The 20,215-nt window shown below is 36.7% G+C and overlaps 2 protein-coding genes across 4 annotated transcripts in view; one reads left to right on the forward strand and one right to left on the reverse strand.

The window, feature by feature from the left end:
- On the reverse strand, positions 1-6,394 carry mrpl1 (mitochondrial ribosomal protein L1). 2 transcript variants are annotated; one of them, XM_055199874.2, is made up of 10 exons: positions 6,276-6,394; positions 5,740-5,824; positions 4,806-4,902; positions 2,704-2,974; positions 2,167-2,250; positions 1,971-2,042; positions 1,653-1,764; positions 1,453-1,550; positions 1,170-1,251; positions 2-183 (listed from the first exon to the last, which is right to left on the reverse strand). In XM_055199874.2, exons 2-10 carry the CDS (start codon positions 5,768-5,770, stop codon positions 86-88), a joined length of 945 nt encoding a protein of 314 aa, XP_055055849.2. In that variant the 5' UTR covers positions 5,771-5,824; positions 6,276-6,394; the 3' UTR covers positions 2-85. The 2 variants fall into 2 exon arrangements, with proteins under 2 accessions (XP_073716922.1, XP_055055849.2); XM_073860821.1 differs by lacking the exon at positions 6,276-6,394 and having other exon boundaries at positions 1-183; positions 5,740-5,830.
- Positions 6,268-20,215, forward strand: part of cnot6l (CCR4-NOT transcription complex, subunit 6-like) — a 24,012-nt gene continuing 10,064 nt past the window's right edge. For both annotated transcript variants that reach the window (XM_055199857.2, XM_055199858.2), the window contains exons 1-9: positions 6,268-6,408; positions 8,280-8,401; positions 8,566-8,752; positions 14,044-14,129; positions 14,234-14,323; positions 14,702-14,770; positions 14,853-15,010; positions 15,083-15,237; positions 16,400-16,551. In XM_055199857.2, the coding sequence (XP_055055832.1) occupies positions 8,290-8,401; positions 8,566-8,752; positions 14,044-14,129; positions 14,234-14,323; positions 14,702-14,770; positions 14,853-15,010; positions 15,083-15,237; positions 16,400-16,551 (1,009 nt within the window). In that variant the 5' untranslated portion in view covers positions 6,268-6,408; positions 8,280-8,289. The remainder of the gene's footprint in view (positions 6,409-8,279; positions 8,402-8,565; positions 8,753-14,043; positions 14,130-14,233; positions 14,324-14,701; positions 14,771-14,852; positions 15,011-15,082; positions 15,238-16,399; positions 16,552-20,215) is intronic.

Genomic DNA, 20,215 nt, shown 5'->3' on the forward strand with positions numbered 1-20,215 from the left:
CAAACACAGCTGGACATTTTTTATAGTTAACATTTTATTACAGTGTAAATTTTGGTACAATGTAAATATATACAAAACAAAAATCTCATGCCTTCTTTTGTTCCTGTGGTAATAAATCCTCAATTTTGATGTGCAAACCCTCACTTGTCCTGCTGCACATGACTGCCCTCTCAATAAACGTCCCTGCAAGTTAAAAGCAAAAATAAAATACATTTTACTGAAGCTAAGGAGCATAATTACAACATCCAACCTAGGGCCAGTGTCAAATCTACTTCTAAAACAAAAGCATGGAAACGGCAAAAAGCATGTTATCATTATAATTCATGTGTTCTCAAATGTTCAAATGTCTTGATGTGTGTACAAAAAAAAGGTACTTTGATTAAACATATACTGGTACATTTAAAGGGGCCATCACGGGACTTTTTAAATATGTCAAATACATTTGTGGTGTCCCCAGAGCACATATGTGAAGTTTTAGCTCAAATTACCATATAAATAATTTATTATAGCATGTTAAAATAGCCACGTTTTAGGTGTGTGCAAAAATGTGCCGTTTTGGGTGTGTCCTTTAAAATGCAAATAAGCGGATGAAGTGCAAACACTGATCACAATGATGGTGGTTTGTTGAAATTAAAACTCAATTGTTCTGTGAATTATTTTCTCTCTGCACTAAATGGCAGTGCTGTGGCTGGATTAAGGGGTGGTATTATTATAATAAGAGCTCCTTATGACGTCACAACCTATTTTGTCATGTGCTTGTAGAGAATGGTTTACCAAAACTAAGTTACTGGGTTGATCTTTTTCAAATTTTCTAGGTTGATAGCAGCACTAGGGACCCAATCATAGCACTTAAACATGGAAAAAGTCAGATTTTCATGCCATGGCCCCTTTAAGAGACATTAGGCAAATGATCTGCATTTTCCCCCCAAAGTCTTCAGAATTTAAACTTGAATAATGTTTAAAATGCCATTTGCTAAAAAACTTTTAAAATTAATTTATTTTCAGTCAGCAGCACACATTTTATGTAAAGAAATTTAAAGTGCACTAGATTTAGGTTAGCTGACGCAATCTACATTTAATGTAAGCTTTGATTAAAACATTAAGGTCAAAGTGGTCAGAAACCAAACAGTTCATAGATAACGTCTATCTGGACTTGAACGGTTACTTACCAAATTCTGCTGGTTTGTGGCTGGCCACATCTTTACATACGGCTTTAATGTTTTCTAAAATAAATTCTGTAGACATGTCGAGTGTTTAACAGACAAAGTCATAATCAACACAAATTCAATGTGACAATGATCAGACTTTTTAAACTATACATTAGCCTATACGCATCCTTTGCATAAATGCTAATGAAACGTTTGTAGCAACTACAAAATGTACAATTTATTCACAAGACACCATATAGACTGCAGTATGTAAGAGAGCAGTTTAATTCCAATGCTGACTTACTGTTGCAACTTGTGTGTTGACATAGGTGTCCTCAACAACGTATTCATGACCGGTCTTGAATAATGCAAGCATTTTAGGGATATTCACCCCAACTGAACCTAATGCAGGAAACATAAAGAGTCAGTTTAATCTCTGCTCAGTTGTACATTATTGAACACGCCTTAAAAAGACATAAGGATAACATAAGGAGAACACTGAACCTCTCTTGCTCTTGGGAAACTTCTTCCTTAGTTTATTTTTTAAAGGGAGAAGCTTTTGTATGATCTCTGGCTCAGCCAAGTAAAAATCTGCTGTAATCTCATCTGCTAAAATCTAAAGTTAACATTGATGGAAAAAACACAATTAATACAACTGGCATAATAATCTAGATACTCTCTCACTCTGTTTTAAAAAAAAACATAATACTGAACAGACACTAGAAGCAAACTCTCTTACATACAGTATAGCACAGTCAGTGAATGCAAACAGAGCAGAAAAACACTGACCCGAGTTAAAGTGAATTTCTAATTTTTCTGTACCTTTTCAACCAGCTCCACCCCACCTGCAACTGTTGCTCCATTCTCCATTGCTATTCTGGCTTGATCTGGGTTCTGCAAGGCCAAATATGAATTAATGTTTGTAACCTGCACAGTCTCCTAAAACAGAGCTTTACATTTTCTCATACCTGTATAGCTATAGTATGTATTTTAAGGCACTGCAGAATTCTGCCCTTACCTCAGTGAAAACCACAACTTTGTTGATGTCAGACTTGAATGGGTGTGGTAAATGCATTGTGCTAACAAATGGATCCACTTTTCTCTGAAAACACAAAAGTGAAAAGAATTCATTAAGGTTTAATGTTCTGTCTAAATATAAAAGTTTTGCTGAGTGCAGTAATGGATTCTTAAACACCGCTACAAGCCTAGGGAGAAAATGTAGTATATTTTATCTAGCTTACTTAAAATAATGTTTTATTCCAGTTCATTTTGCAACATGTTTAATTTAAAAGGGAACTTTCATAACTCTTCTGCATTAGTCACATATTTCCTTTCCATTTTTTACTACCAACATTCATCTCACAATGTATCATGTATTTTATTGAATGCTCTAGTAAACTCATGAAGAGACTGCTGACTTATTTCACATACAGTTAAAGCAGTATCCAGATTTATTAAAAGTTTAAGCCATTAAATCAGTATGTGAGCTTTGCTTTAGTTAAAAAAAATATGAAACATTTTGTTGCCTAGATTAAAAAACAGATTAAAATTGTACCTTTTTCTCTAGCTTCATGTCCAGGCGCAGGTTAATGTAAACAGGTTGGTTTTCAGGTGTGAAATCCAACTTTTGAAAGTCCTTTAGCATTTCGATGGCCACTGGAGTGTTGTAAACGGGTTTAGGATAATACCTGACCAAGTATACATCATCTAATGGAGCCCAGGCAGTGAGTCCATAGGGTTTATGTCTGTCTTTGTCATCAATCTTTCTTTTCTCTTTTACCACCTTTTCTTGAGCCGCCGCTTCTTTCTTTTCTTTCTGCACCTGCCTATAAAAAGAGTGTTGATGTTTAAGAGAAAACTATTTTGCTTTGCACTTTGTTTGTCTTTTTTAGTTTGTAACAATGCCAGAAACAACTGTTTGCTTTGTAATTTATAAAACAATATTTTTGTTTAAAGGGGACACTGTAAAAAAATTCCGTAGAAATTACAATGTTATTGCAGCTGGGTTGCCGGTAATTTGTAGATATACATTTATGTTATTTACTGGCAAGAGTTTGTTCAAAATTAAATAAATGTTAAATATTAACAAGTCTTTATCTTTACAGAATAAAACTATACAATAACAGCCTCATGCAAAGCATTCTGGGAACCAGAAATCATCATCAACCTTTTTCTGTTTTTTGCTTCAGATTTTGTTTCCCAGAATGTTTTGCTTGATGCTGTTTTTTAGTTTTATTCTGTAAAGACAAAGACTTGTAAATGTTTAATATTCATTTAACTTTGAACAAAATGTTGCCAGTAAAAACATACATTTAAATCTACGGTAAGTTACTGGCAACCCAGCTGCAATTTCTACGGAATTTTTTTACAGTGGACATTTCAAGAAAATCTGACTTTTTCCATGTTTATGTGCTATAATTGGTACAGTCTTATAACTTAGTTATAACGTAGTTTTAATTGTCTTTCTAAAGGTTAAAGATGAGTATTACCTTAGTGCAAGTGAGAGAGCAACGCGCCTGTATCTACTTTCATCAATACAAGTATAAATATGTCATTTAAAATGTTTTCTACAGTTTAATATGATTATGAGGATTAATGCACTGCACAAGACAGAATAAGAGAACAATGCGTATTCGCTATCACACACAATAAGCATATATGTTGTTTTAACTGTTTCTCTAAAGATTGAGTATTAAACGTATTGTTTTATTACATATCATTAAAATGTGCTTGTGTGGTTCGGTGAAAAAGTAAACTCATGAGTGTTTTTGGAAGTGTATTTTATTGTAAAAATGCTGAAAATCCTTGTGCCCGTTTAAAACACTAGCACGTGAAGGCAGCATGAGACCTAAAAATCTATTTTTATCCCACAATGTTCCCCATCTGCTGATAAACACATATTTAGTATGCATAGAACAGATGATTGACTTTTTAAACTGGTTCAAATATATAAAGCTGAACACAGTGAGAATCTCCTGCTTTGTTGTGGCTGTCTGATACAAGCTGTTTCTCAATGTCAAGGATACTTCCTTGGCAGGACTGGTCCTTACAAGTCACTTCCTTCAGAGGCTAAAGGCAAGACTCCTCTTTAACATTCGGAGAACACGTAAACAGGCTAGCAAGTAGTGCACGTCATTGCGTCATTACGTCAGTGAAAAAGTGTGCTTTCAGCGCTGCGTGCATAGGATTGTGGGTGATTTCAGAGCGCAAAGGATACACATATGCATCCTTTCCTGTATATGGGATATTTCTTGAACGAAGGACTCAGTCCTTGTTTGATATTCTGAGGATCCTCGACATTGGAACAGTCATTCGACGGATGTCAATGATGTAACATCCTCGAAATTCTGGCTTTCGAGGATCCTTTCTTGACATTGAGAAACACCTACTGTCTGCAGCGCTGAGACTCCGCCCACCTGAGCTGCAAGCACCAGCTCATTTGGATTAAAGGGATACACACAAAAACTGTCTATTTTTGCACACACCTATAAAGTGGCAATTTTGACATGCTACAATAAATATCTATATGGTATTTTGAGCTAAAACGTCACATATCTACTCTGGGGACACCAAAGATTTATTTGACATCTTAAAAAAGTCTTGTGGAATGTCCCCTTTAAACCAAAGTACAGATTTAATACTGTGAATAAAACTCACCTAGCGGCAGCAGCGTAGGATCTGACAGGCAGGTGTCTGTGTGAGGTCAGTGTACTGCAGGAAACTGAAAAGTACTGACTCTGACATCTGGATAAGACTGTGTGTGAAACAGGGCACATTCAATTCAATTTACTGAGGCAGATGACATGCATGCAGTATTTTAATAACTACATGATTAACAAGCTATAAAGTATTCAACATTTAAAGAAACTTGAGGAGACTTAAACGAGCAGATTAGGTGTTGTCACTAGGCAACTACCAGACAAAAAATGAACTCGTTTCTGATAAAGTACCACAAAAAGAAATGAAAGTACTGTTGTAACTACAGTGAACATGCCATGGGCGTAAACACAGCAGACACTGAGGGGGACATGCTCCCCCCAATAATCAGAAAATTTTATTTTTAATATACATACTGTACATATATGGATGTTTTTAAGTTTAGTCCCCCCAATGTTCAAGATGAGGGTACCTTGGACAATGGTAAAATTTCATTTGATTCATACATTCCATTTTACCAAATAGGTTGGCATACTGCATACGTCAAAGGCTACGTGAAAAGCTGGCATACCGCACATGCCAAAAGCCTGCAATATGATGTCTTTACTCATTTCCTATAACTTACTGGTCCATGGGAACCACAGCATTGTAGATATCCCATAGTCTCTCCTTTAACACACTTGACTTTATCATCCGTTCGATTGCAACAACTTGCACGAACTATCACATATGCGATAATAGGAGGACTAAGAAGAATCATTGGCAAATACCGCAGGCTTGAGTTGATACATGCGCGCTCTCTGACTTTGATGCGTCTAATACAACCGCTCATAGGAAATAACATTGTTATTATATTTCTAAATACAAACCCAGATCCACAACTTTAGAAAACAGAGAATATCATTCAAATAACAAGTACATTTTTAAAACTGACCTCTTAATAAACTCCTAGAGGAGGCAGCCATGTTGACAGAACTGTGTGTTACACTTAAGTGTTCCGTCTATATCATTGACGCCGCCTAAACGTTCCCACCAAAAATATGAATATGTGATTTAAAATTTGTGCTGTGTACGTATAAACATAGACATGCGTTTATATATATACACATACAAAATAATCGGTATTCAACAACAGACAATTTAATGTGCCTTCCTTTCCATCCTAATTTTAATTTAATCATAAATTCATTTTTTTATTTGCCAGGTAGATAAATGACAAGCTATGTGCCACATTTACGCATACACTTTTACACTGGCTGATAAGCTGTGCGTTAAAAATAGATAGAAAAATATTTTCCTCATGACGTTAGTTTATAAAATAAACACACTCCATGTACATAGCATACACAGTTGGTGTTATGATATGCATACGTTATTAAAACGTATTTTTATACATTGTTTTATTTAAAGCACAGTTATCCACCTAAATAATAAACTTATAGTGTAGTGGTGGTTGTAAGTTACGGGGACCCAAGTCTGAAGCGGAAGCGTTGAATGTTGTCCTTCCTTCTGCTCGACCGACTCTCACGATGAGGATCGGTCACAGTCTGTCAGCCTTTGATCAGATCACAGCAACGGTTCCTCTCCCACTTCCCGAATGAAGGTAAGAGCCGCTTGTTTGTTTAATGCATTTGTATCTGTATGTATAATATTGTTTGATGTCATATGAGCTTAATGTCTCTAGCTCTAACTTACCTCCACATGATCAGCCAAGGAGACGTTGTGCATTGTTGACTGTTAACTTAATAAATAGCTGTTTACACTGAGAGGACAGTGTATAAACCAATTCGAAGTCCCATATTTACTGGTGATGTATTATATAAATGACCTTATTGGGTGATAGGAGGAACGCCTGAACAGGCTGACAGATCAGATTGTGCTTTATGTTGTGGTTGCCAGTGCACCAACAAAACTTATTTAAATATATTTTTTTTTGCATTCACTGTTACACTTTTCAAAATAATAATAAGTCTTACATAAAGCCCAGTTATATTAGTCATTTGTAGCTGACAAATGTAACTTACTTGGCTAATTGTTGTAGTAGGCGTCGCTGTTACCGAAATGACATTTGTTGTTTTAAATTGTATAAAGAGACTTTACGATGCAAATGCACCTGCAATACAATAGTTTTTCTTTTCAAGATTTTGTGTTTATGTATGTTTTATTCATAGTTATTTTGTAACTTACGTAACGCCTCATTATTATTATTATATGACCCAACGTTCATTTGCATAGTAACGCGATACTGTTGTGTATGTCAAGTGACATTTATTTATATCGCCCATTATAGGATACAGTCTGTTACTAAACAACTTTATAGTAAAATTAATTATTTTTATTATTATTATTATTATTTTATTATTAATTATTAAAATTATTAGTCAAGTTTAAATGCTACGCATTCAATAAAGTGAGTGCATGTAAAACTATGTTACACAATATGTAGTTCAAAAGTGTGATATGATCAGTAATCGCGTCCCAAACGTGTTTCTGTGTTTTGGCTGCTTGCACTTATAAGTAACAGCTGCTAATAAACGATTACAGCGCAGCGCGTGTTCGTGCTATACAAGGCAAATGAGGACAGTCTGTTTTGAAGCTCTGCTATGGTGGTCCTGGTCCTACCTATTAATAGCATGCTATGCGAAAGTACTTTGTGTTTTCAACGTTTTTAACAGCTGGAAAGCTTAAAAAAGATATTCTGGTATGTCCCCAAAGTTAAATTAAGCAATTCCATGTCGTTGACCTTGATAGTTACCATGTCTTGGCTTGACATGAGAGAATTCAACTACTCAAACAGTTCAATGGATCAGGGTAAACATCAGCTATCTGCTCTCAGTATTAAAGCACCCTCAACTCTAGAATATGAAAACACTGTCTGAATAGAATATGAGTCTGAGAAAGTTTGTGTAAACCTAGCTAGGTATTTACTGTTTTCCACATAAAATAATCCTACATAATTTAAAGAACATTTGTGAATGTATAACCTTGATATCTTTAATATTGAGTGAGTAAGACCACGTCAAAGTATGAAATTAATGTGAAATCATTGATTAAAATTAAACTTTGATGCTTCAAATCTCATAATTAGATTGTGAGACTTTAACCTGGATTTCAAAGACAGGGTCACACTTTACTAAGTACCTATGGCTATGTATTTTTATAAAAAGTGCTTTCTTTAAAATACAGGTTATAAAATTTTTGTCTGTTGTCAATGTGTAGTAAATTGTTGCCAGACGTACGTGGCATGGCCACCACCAGCAAAAGCCCTCCTTGGGCCAAGTACAAGAGTGTGTTTGTTGTATGATTTACATAATGTTTACATAATGTAGGCCTGGCATTCCCTGGCTTGATCAGAGAGGCCATTTCCACAACGATCACATAAAGACGCATACTGTAGATAGTTTTTTTTGGGGGGGGGGCAATGCAATGACACTAAGAAAAAATAGCAAACTAATTTTCTGCATGGATGTTTAGATTAACAGGCATGCCCAAAGAAAAATATGACCCTCCAGACCCACGCAGATTATACACCATCATGTCTGCTGAGGAGGCGGCCAGTGGAAAGAAATCACACTGGACCGAGTTGGAGATTTCTGGTTAGTAATTGTACCAGTTGAGATTTTGACTCATGAAATCGAATTATTTTGTTAATGTTCCACTACACAAATTTTCCAAGATCCAATGTTTTTAAATGACAGTGCATTTCATATACAATATATTCTAGAATATGTGTGGATATTTGATGTCTTCCATGTAACAGGGCGGGTCAGAAGCCTGAGCACCTCATTATGGACACTGACCCATTTGACTGCCCTTCACATCAACAACAACAACCTTAGCCGGATTCCTCCTGAAATCGCAAAGCTTCCCAATCTTGTGTACCTTAACCTATCCTCCAACAAACTACGCAGCCTGCCAGCAGAACTCGGCAATATGGTGACTCTCAGGTAACTAAAGGTGTCAAAAGTACATGGGAAGAGCTCAGATGCAAAAGTTGCTAAACGCCATCTCTGTCAAAAATGAGATAATGATATTGGCCGAATGCTCTCTGCACGTATTATAAATTAATTAAATACTTTTGCTTAAAATCTGCATATTCCCAGCCTCAGGCAATTCAGAAATACAGGTTCGTTGGCAGAATCCATTAAACGGATTAAAAGATTTTTCTGCCAAGTGCATGGAAGAAGAAATGAATGATGAAACAGTTTTTACCTAGTTAAAGGAGGTTTACTGAATATATTAGGATGTTTTGTACTGAATTTTTGAACCTTTGACTGGAGACTTTCTTAGAAATGGAGATTTTTGCATGTACTGCATGTTTGCAGTGAAGGACAGTAAAATTTGTCAAATGCCAATTAAATGACTAAAGTGAGTGACTGATTTGTGAAATTAAGGTATTTCATTTACTGACTAATAACCTTTTATTGCCATTAAAGTGAAATTACTGAACCTAAACATGAGATAAACAGCTAATTTACAAGAAAACTTGTTGGAGGGTTTTGCATCTGAACTCTTTAGGGAGTTTCCCAGACAGGGCTTATTCTAGTTCAGATAAAAATGCATGTTTGAGCTGCCTTCATTTAAAAACATCTCGCACTAACATACCTTAACATACATCAGTGCTGTTGTTTTGTCTCAAGATGCACACCAGTATTGTTTTTTGTAAGGTACAGCAGGGAAAATAAGTATTTGACACATCAGGATTTTTATCAGTAAGGGGATTCTAAGTGGGCTATTGACACAAAATTTCCACCAGATGTAGCCATCAAGCCAAATATTGAATTCAAGAAATCAGAACATTTAAGTATACAAGTTTAGTCATAATAAATAAAGTGAAATGAATGACACAGGTAATAAGTATTGAACACACTTTATTTAATACTTTGTAGAAAAGCCTTTGTTGGATGATTACAGCTTCTAGACGTCTGCACTGCTCAATAGTGATTCTGGCCCATTCTTCCACACACATGGTCTTTAAATCTTGAAGGTTCCTTGGGCCTCTTTTATGAACTTTGATCTTCGGTTATTTCCATAGATTTTCTATGGGATTTAGATCAGGTGATTGACTGACCACTTCATTGTTGCCTTGGCCTTGTGTTTGGGATCATTGTCTTGCTGAAATGTCCACCCTCTTTTCATTTTCAGCTTTCTGGTAGATGAGAGCAGCAGATTTTTATCCAGAATGTCCCAGTACATTTCTCAATTCATCCTGCCTTCAATAATATGAAGTCTGCCAGTACCCCTTTCTGAAAAGCAGCCCCAAACCATGATGCTTCCACCCCCTAAACTTAACTGTTGGTATATTTTTTCAGGGGGTGGTGGGCAGGTCAATTTCGTCTCCAAACATGGTGTGTAGAATGACTGCCAAAAAGTTCAATATTGCTTTCATCTGACCATACTATAGTCTCCCAATAATCCACAGGCTTCTTCAAATACTCTTTTGCTAAGTTTAACCAAGCCTGAACATGCTTTTTGTTCAGCAATGGAGTCTTGCATGGTGAGCGTGCATGGATGCCATGGCGGTTCAGTGCATTGCTTATAGTTTTTTTGAAACAACAGTACCTGCTGATGCAAGGTCTTCCTGAAGTTCTGCTCGAGTGGTTCTTGGCTCTTGGAGAACTCTCCTGATTATTCTTTGGACTCCTCAGGCAGGGATCTCACGTGGAGCACCTGATCGTGGCCGGTTTATGGTGAAGTGATGCTCTCTCCGTTTCCGGATAATGGCCCACAGTGCTCACAGGAACATTCAGCATTATGAAAATGTGCCTATAACCGTTCCCATTAAAATGCTTTTCACTGATAAGATTACGAAGTACTGATACAGGGCAGGGTTTCTATCTCAATCAGGGGTGTGATTCTTCCGGATAAATCCGGAATTCCGGCTTTTCCGACCTGAAAATGAGGCTTTCGTGAATCATGCAAATCCAATTTTTTGCGTGTGTGTGTGTGTGTGTGGGGGGGGGGGGGTTGCAAGGCACCGTTATAAATAACCGCATATCACTCCGCAATAATCTATATATTTGTCACGATGGAACTTCATTCAAAGCAGAGTTCACAGAGCCTGCAGTCCGATCTCCGGTGTGTGTTGTTGGCTGCGAATTAAAAAAAATCATGCGTTCGCCTACAAATGGTATGAGAGAAACACGTCTTTCACTCTCAACCAAACTAACAAACTAGCCAATCAGAAGTAGAATAGGGAGGGGTCTTTGAGGTGCGGCTGAGGTCCAGCTCAGGTACAGATGCCGCGAGGCCGCGGTTAAGTCATAAGTTTACGTTGAGTCTGAACTTTGAAGAGTAAGTTTATGAAGCCTAGGTAAGACGACCTAATTGATAAAGGACTTAAATCAGTGGCGCTGGGCATGGATAGAAGGAATAGGCAGAGACAAACAGTATTTTAGTAGGAAGAAATTAAGAGAACCAGGTGTTTGCTGCTTTGACAAAACTGTCCGTTTCAAATCAGGCTATGCCAGTAATGTAAATAACAGATTTCTCGTCGAGGTGAAATGCGGTCTCGCGATATCAATAGAAAGTTGCGTTTTTGTCAAAAAGTTTGCTTGCATTATATTATACTGTAATCACATACGTTAACGCGCGCATATACGCGAATCAGATCCAATGTCATCCTAACGAACACACGCATATGTTTGCTCCTCTTAATGGTTTGTGAATCTGGCAGTAACGCTTGCGATTACAGAATAATATAATGACAAGCACAAACATTCATGGATCTGGTGTGTGAAACGCGTAGCTTTGACTGTTAGATGCTTTGCCAAAAGAACTATGCAAAAGACAAATGCACTTGACTGCCTTTCCAGAAAGTCACAACATTTGAATAAAGTAACAAATGTTGTAATCAATAATTAATCTGTATTAAATGCCCCCACTAATTATTCTATAAACATTAAACATGTTTTGACCAATGGCGAATCTCTTTATCATATGTTTATGTGGCTTGTGTGCCTTATTATTATTATTACAATAGGCAACCAAAGATTTTACTAAAAGGGCATACATTTGTTTACAAGAACATAAAAATCCTCATAGATGTAGTCACTTATTTTTACTCTCAAAATGCACCACATTGTTGTATTTACCTTTTAAATGCACAAAATGATTTTGTTCAGTCTGAAGCAGTGGCAAGGCTACATAATGGTCAGGGTGGCACTTGCCCACGCAGATTGACGATTGGCCACTCAGATCGATCAACTTTGAGCCCAAATTATATTTCAACTGTATTTCATTTTGTGTGTGTGTGTGTGTGTGTGTGTGTGTGTGTGTGTGTGTGTGTTTCGCCACGTCATGGTAGGTGTGCCGTATATTTTCCTGCTTTTTTGTCCTTTGCCAATCACACCTATGCTCAATACTAACAGATTTCAGGTGATGATCTGGCTTTCTATGTCATTTTGCACCTTGTTCTCTTCATGTGTTCAATACTTATTCCCTGTGTCATTTCACTTTATTTATTATGACTTAACTTGTATACCGCATGTTTGGATGATAAACTTTATACACACACGTGAGGAATATCTTCATTTATGTCTGGACATTGAGGAAGAGAAGCGTTTATCTTTAACATTACCTAGTAAGAAGAACAATGAAAGATTCACTGGAGGAGGATATTTGAAATAAGTATCCTCATTTATATTTGCTATCATGTAATATGCTTATGGCTTGTGCAGTTCAGCCTACACAAGCGACCTCAGCAGACTGCATGCTTCGGATTGTAAAACGTTTGAATTGTTTACAAAAGAGGACGCGTGATCTCACGTAATGGCGGATAACTGTTACGTGTCGTACAGTGTTAAACACAGTAATTCCCTTTCGTATCCTTCATGGCAACTTTCAGTAAGGCTGCACTGCAGGATCTTTTAAGTGTGTGCTGTAATATGATTCCATATATTGTTTACATGCAACGCAATTCCATACATTGCGCTTTACACGAGACACAGAAGCTAGACGATCGATGGGCATCTGATAAACAGTCATCTGAAAACAGCTTTTTATATAACTAATCACTGCAGATGTTTATTTGAGATAAGCTTATGTGGTATTTCTGTGGACAATTTATGCTAATAGCTGTTTATAACTCTCTTACATGTCTGCATCCCTCTCATCAGTACAAAACTATGAAGTGGAAAAACATATTCACACCTTTTGGACATAAAGTTATATGGTAACATGAGCCACATGAAATTTACAGCTCTGTTGTTTATCAGTTTCTTAGTTTCTAAGTTTTTGAATAGGTTTTGTTTCCAAATAAACTGAAAATGTCCTACTGACCTTCATTTCTATTTTGATTAAATTGTTAACTTCTTAAGAAACCACAAACAAACATGTATACATTTATTTTGTCCTCACTTTCTTTACTGTAGTATCCTCTCACATTCCTGCCTAAAGGCTCATTATGCAGCTCATTATGCAAATCTTTTGTTTCCACAGCTGTCAATTCTTCTCGCATACGGCCCCTCTAAACAAAAAGTGTCTTACAATTTCTAAATCAATATATTGTTTTATGTGAATTAGTAGGCAGAATGATTTTCACATCATTTTAAAGAAAAAATCTCTAGACTACTAGATTCTGTTTAGAAAAGTCTTGTTAAAACATGTTTAGTATGGGTTTTGTGGATTTATATCAGTGACTTAAAAAATAGCTTTTTTAAAAACCACTCAGAAACACTTTTCTCTCAAAAATACAAACATGTACATACATGTAGCTCATATAATATTGTGGCCCAGTTTGTGCTGAACGCAGTGTCATGAGACTCTTGCCATTATTATGTTTTAAAGCAACTGAAAAAAGATCAAATGTAAGAGCATGTCAGAACCTAACCAAAATGGTCGGACCGCTGAGGGTTAAATGTTTTGATTTCTTTGTATGAATTTAATATTTGGCCTGATGGCTACATCTGGTGAAAATTTTGTGTCAATAGCCCACTTGGAAATCTCCTTACTGATAAAAATGCTGATGTGTCAAATACTTGTTTTCCCCGCTGTATGTTCCAAAACTACTTAACTGTCCTAATGTAACTAAGGCTCAGTCCTGGATTAATCTAAAGCTGTCTGGGAAACTGCCCGTACATGTTTTACAAATCGCAAAGCTAAAGTTGGATGCATACTGTCATTAATACCAGTATGTATTTTATTTTATTCAGAGTCAGACACCTTTATGGTGAAATTAATTCCAGATTTTATTTAGCGATGGAGACCGGTTGTTTATACTTTTGAACATTCTTTACAGGGAATTGCTTTTGAACAACAATTGTTTACGAGTTTTACCTTATGAACTTGGTCGGCTGTTCCAGTTGCAAATACTTGGACTCAAAGGTGATAGTCAAAATATGTTAAAACATATTATACGAACAGAACAAATTTTCTTTTTTGTCATTGTGAACTTCTTGTGAAAATTGTGAACAAAATTTCCTTCTCAGGTAATCCACTGTCCCAAGATATACTCAACCTTTATCAGGAGTCTGATGGAACAAGAAAGTTATTAAATTACATGCTTGACAATCTTGCAGGTAATATTTGCCACAGGAACATGTGGGTTTAAGCCCGGAGTATAGTCTGTTTTTTACATGTACGCAAATGTACTCCTACAGCCTTGCAAAGTATAGTTAATTTGACTCGTACGTGTACACAGACATTCGATGCATGCGCATTGTGACAAAATGCAATGCATCTACATGCTACATTCCCCTGTAGGCGTATTTGTGTACAGTACGCGCTGATGGCGAAAATTGTGTCTTGCACACTGTACACGAACCCTCGTGTACACGTAAAAAATGGACCATACTTCGGCCTTTAGTAATACAGGACTGATATCAATCAATGCAACGTCTAAAGTAATGTATTACAGAACATTAATTACTACATGATTTTTTTCTCCCAATTAATAGTACACCCAGAACAGCTACCCCAAAGGCCTTGGATCACTTTAAAGGAGCGAGACCAAATGATGTCCACAGGTACCAATCAACTTTTATTACTGATGTAATAAGCCTAAATTTAGCAACAGTAATGCTAATGTTAAATGTGTTTCGCCTTAAGCTGTCTTCACAGTTATGTGCTACAATGTACTATGTGACAAGTATGCAACAAGGCAGCTGTACGGCTACTGTCCCTCCTGGGCTCTTAACTGGGAGTACAGGAAGAAGGGTATCATGGAAGAGATCACAAACTGCGATGCTGACATCATCAGCCTACAGGTTGTGTATAATAATTATTTGCTGCAGTGTTTCCAATTAGATTGAATGCTAATTCTTCTACTATCTCTACAGGAAGTGGAAACACAACAGTACTACGCTTTCTTTTTGGAAACATTAAAGGAACGTGGATATGATGGATTTTTCTGCCCAAAGTCTCGTGCCAAACTCGTGTCCGAACAGGAGCGGAAACATGTAGACGGCTGTGCTGTATTCTTTAAGACCGAGAAGTAAGTATCTACTTCCTTCGTCCTAGCGCAGAGAGGAGCTCAATCCTGCTCTGGTATCATAGACTCGAGTATAGATCCAATCCTAAAAAACAAACATAAATAAACTAATAACCTAACTCACTAAGAAACAATTGATGTGTGGGACATAGGCTAATGCCAAAATTCAGTAGAAACAGAGAACACCCGCACACTATATCTCGGCTTACCAAAGATATCGAATTTAATTAAGAACGCTTTGATTTCTTGACCTTCATCTGCATTTTTTAGTAAATGCCAGATAGTCTCTGCCTAAAGCCTGGAGTAGTCAGTTTTTTTTACATGTACACGCACGGTGCAACACACAGTCTTGCAAAGTATTGTTTATTTTATGTCTACACAGACGTTCAATGCATGGGCATTGCTACAAAATGCAATGCATCTCCTGGGCAACATACTACATTCTCTTATACGTGCATGCTGATCTACACGTACAATGTACACAGGTTTTCAAAAATCTGGCGATACGCGTACAGTACGCACGCACTCTTCGGATGAAAAAAATTGCGTCACGTATGTGGACCCTTGCATACATAGTGGACTATACTCCTGCCTCTATGGTTCACTTGAACATTACACTTCAGCAAGTTAAAACTGTTTTATGTGCAGTATTAGCCGCTTTCGGACAGCTTGGTTCTGGTACTGATTAATAGCAACGAGTACTGGGGGGATACCTAAGAACTAAATGTTTCCTAGGACCATTTTCCCCATTGCATTTGCACTGTCAGTAGGGACTCTGAAGTGATGTAACGTTCATACTGCTGGTCGATCTGAGCAAATAGCCGCAACATTCAGACAGCAAAAGAGTAATATAATACCTGCACACTGTCGCCGCATTGATAATATTTTGCTGATAGCAAGTGTAAATAAATGGTCATGACAGAAAGACGGATAGTTCCTGTTGTACTGGTTAGACCCTACTCTGGAGTAATTTCAAAAACGGTGGTCCTCTTACTAAAATCATTTTCAGTTCCTGTGGTGCAATAATTCAGGTACTATGAAAAGGTTCCCACTGTGTGAAAGTAGCTGTTGATTACCCCTTTCTCATCTGGTAAAAAAAATACATTTAATCGGTAATTTCTCTAAACAATCCCATCAAGCTCATCTTGTGTTTTGTTTTTTGTAGATTTGCTCTGGTGCAGAAACACACGGTGGAGTTCAATCAAGTTGCCATGGCAAATTCAGAGGGCTCAGAGGTTATGCTTAATAGAGTCATGACCAAAGACAACATCGGAGTAGCTGTCTTGTTGGAGGTGAAAAAAGACCTGTTTGCTAGTGGTAAGGATCTTGAATGTCATTAAATAGCTCCATTTTTGTTTCACGGTTGCTCTACTGCAAAGCGTTTTCCAGTAGATGGCAGTAAATTACAAACAATTACACCTCATTGCATTGTCAAGTATATTTTTTAACACAACAGTCTTTAAAAAAACACAACTTGCTGGCTCATCCAAAAAAATACATTTTGACCCAAAATCTTAAAACTATGACACATTTTCATAAATAAAGTACTCTCACCCCTCTTTGAAATTCACAATGCCATAGAAGAACCATTGGCTGAATGCTTCCATAAAGACATTTTCTATTTATAAAGATTAAAAGGTTCTTTGTAGTGAATAAAGATTCTTTAAGCCTGACTGGCACTACAGGATTTAAATCTTGTCCGATTATGAAATCTGGTTGCAGCACACAGATTTATTTTTTTTTTTTCTTAAAACTTAAACTTGCTCATACTACAAGATTTGAAAAACATGGGGCATCACCTACTACAGGATATTATTAAGATTATCGTGCCAGATTGAGCGTTTCACATCACCTCCCAGGGAAGCAGATGTAAACGTATAGAGATTGTGACACATTTATTATTATTTTAAATGTTTACATTCGATTTCTCCTCAGCTCTTGTTTTGCAGTCGTACATCAGCTTGTTTTGCAGTCGCTTTTTGAAATGGTCTGTCATTTACTTCCGCCTCTCATTGGCTATTGTGAAACTAATTATAATCATCCAGACAGAGGTGTAAAGAGTAGCTGAAAGCCATACTTGAGTAAAAGTACAAATTCCTTACTGTAAAAATTACTCCACTACAAGTTACAAGTTGCCAATTTAAATACGACTTGAGTAAAAGTATTAAAGTAACCCAATTTAAAAGTACTCAAGTATTTTTACTCGTACTGAATGTTGGGTCAAAGATGCACTAGTCATCAACACAAAGAGACATTGTAGATCTGGGCAGTGAAAACTAAGAAAGTTTATTTATGAGGTTTTATTTCCTAATATAGAAAAGAAATCAAACACCTCAAAATTTTGACCTGGCAGAACAAACACAGATTAAACATAGTCATAGTCTTTTGACAAAAATTGCATTAAGTTTTAGTCATATTTTTGTCATCTGAATTGATTTAGTTTTAGTCTAATTTTATTCAACTACTGGTAAATGCCATGAGATTTTAGTCTAGAAATCTACATTTAATTTAATTTAAACCCATTTAATTTTAGTCTAGTGTCATTGTGTACTTGAATGTGCCATGCTGAAAAGTATATAGCCTAACTTTGTGATATAAATATATGGTAACACTTTACAATAAGGTTCATTAGTTAACATTAGTAAGCTACATTACTCAACATGAACTAATAATGAACTGCACTTATACAGCATTTATTCATCTTTGTTAATGTTAATTTCAACAATTACTAATACTTTATTAAAATCTTGTTAACAGTACCAAATATTCTTATATAGGCCTATCCTAAAAAAGATATAATTTTAATATTTAAAAAATTCCTGTAAACTAAAATTACACTAACAGAAATATGATAATGCATATCAAAAACGTGAAGTTGTTCATTTGAAAGATTAATTGTAAACACATGTAGTACGTAACACCACTATCTCACATTAAGTGCACTATATTTCTTCCGTCATGCATCCCTCTTTACAGTAAATACATTACAGCATACTTGATTAAATGTGAGGACAGTGAAATTGTACACTTATTATCAATATTATAATGTACTTAAGTTACTCGGGCAATCAGTACAGGACCTCGCTGGTTTATTTTGGCTTATATAGTAAGTTATATCAAGTTATGTAACCAGCTCAGGTTAGCTGATACAGTAGCGTCAGAGTATATAAACATTTGTGCTTGCCTTTGAGTTGCGGGATGACCCTCCTGCAATCGCGCATCACTTTTGTTTTGATTGTAGCTTCACATGTTTAACAAAGGGTCCCTTGACAGAAGCAAATGTGATATGCATCCATATGTTTGCTCTTTATCTCTTCTCTCAGACCAGACGCGAACTTTTCTCTACAGTTTATGACATACGCACCAAGCAGATGTCCCGCTACGGTGGCTCAACGCAAGCCATTCAGCGTTTGACATCAAAGTACCGCGAGACCAGACTTGTCCATATGCATTTGATTCGCTCTCGCAGTACTTTGATTTCATACGTTTGCTCTGCGCAGCGCCAAATGAAGTCCCTCAGTTGTGTGTGTGCGTGTAACCTCGCGACCACAGATTCTATCCATCATCACTCTCTGACACTTTCGTCTCGTTTTTATTTGACGAATAAACAATGTAGCGAGTAACGTTAAGGGTCATTTCAAATGTAGTGGAGTAAAGAGTACAAATACCCAATCGAAAATGTAATTGAGTAGAGAGTAAAAGTTGCCTATATTTTTGATACTCAGTACAAGTACAAAGTAGCCCAAAAAATACTTAAGTACAGTAACGAAGTACATTTACTCGAGTACTTTACACCTCTGCATCCAGATTTAAATCCTAAATATTCATGTGTTTGATATTATCAGGGGCTGCCCCGATTTGCTGACGAGGTGTAAGATTTGATTTGTAAACGTCACACATTACATGATAATCTGAGCCGAAATTCGGAACCGATCGAGGCCCATGACCCGGGGTAAATTCAGGTCGATAATCCTGTAGTGAAAGGTTCTTCTAAGAAAGGTTTTTCTAAGAGCTCTGAAAAACCAAAAATGGTTCTTCTATGGCAGGATTGGCGAATGAGAGCCGCAGTCCTGCGGAGTTTAGCTTCAACCCTCATTAGAGCTGGAGGTAAACTCTGCACGACTCGCGGCTCTCCAGACCGACGTTCCCCACCCCTGTTCTATGGAATCACTGTGAAGAAACTTGTTCAGCAGTTTTATTTTTAAGAGTGTGACAAGTTGACGTGTTTTTGGATGATGAAAACATACAGTGAATATCAAAATTAGAGAACAACCCACATTTCAGAGTCATTGCTTAGTCATTTCAAGTTATTCTAACAGAAGTGCAGTTTTAAGCATATTTCATCTGTTACATATATTCTGAAGCACAATATAAAAAACTTATATAAGATATTAGAAAAAGATCAAAATGAGATAACACTTTCAGATACCTCTCAGTTGATGGTGTTAATCTGGCATCTAGTGCTAATTTCCCTAATTATCTGACAAACCCTAATTAACTGGATCCAAACTTTCCACTTTTCACAATTTGCATGATGGTGAGCCGTTCTAAAGTCACTGAAACCCTCAGACATCAGGTTGTCCAGATGAAGGCCAAATGGATAACTCTTTAGTCCACAGCAAGTTGGTCGTTCCAAGTCTGTGATTTCTAGAATATTGCATCTTTACAATGTACCTAACTTTTTAAAGTCTCTCAAAATGGCTGGTTGCCCACAAAAGAGAAATGCATGAGAAGAGGGGATAATATAGAGAATCTTAATAGGCAATTGGTTCAACACTGCAGCTGGAATTGCTTGTCAGTTCAATGCAGAACAGTGTAAGGATCTGTCTCGGCAAACAGTGTTTCGATGGTTAAGAGTCGTCAAGATCTTTGAATGAAATTCTAAAATGTTGGACTAAAAAGCCCACTCTGCAATAAACAAACCCGAGTCAAAAGACTTGACCAACCATTGCTGAGGATCATGTTGTGTGGACAGAGGAGA

Source organism: Misgurnus anguillicaudatus, chromosome 22 (genome assembly GCF_027580225.2).
Source record: "Misgurnus anguillicaudatus chromosome 22, ASM2758022v2, whole genome shotgun sequence".
In the NCBI taxonomy this organism is placed as follows: Eukaryota; Metazoa; Chordata; class Actinopteri; order Cypriniformes; family Cobitidae; genus Misgurnus; species Misgurnus anguillicaudatus.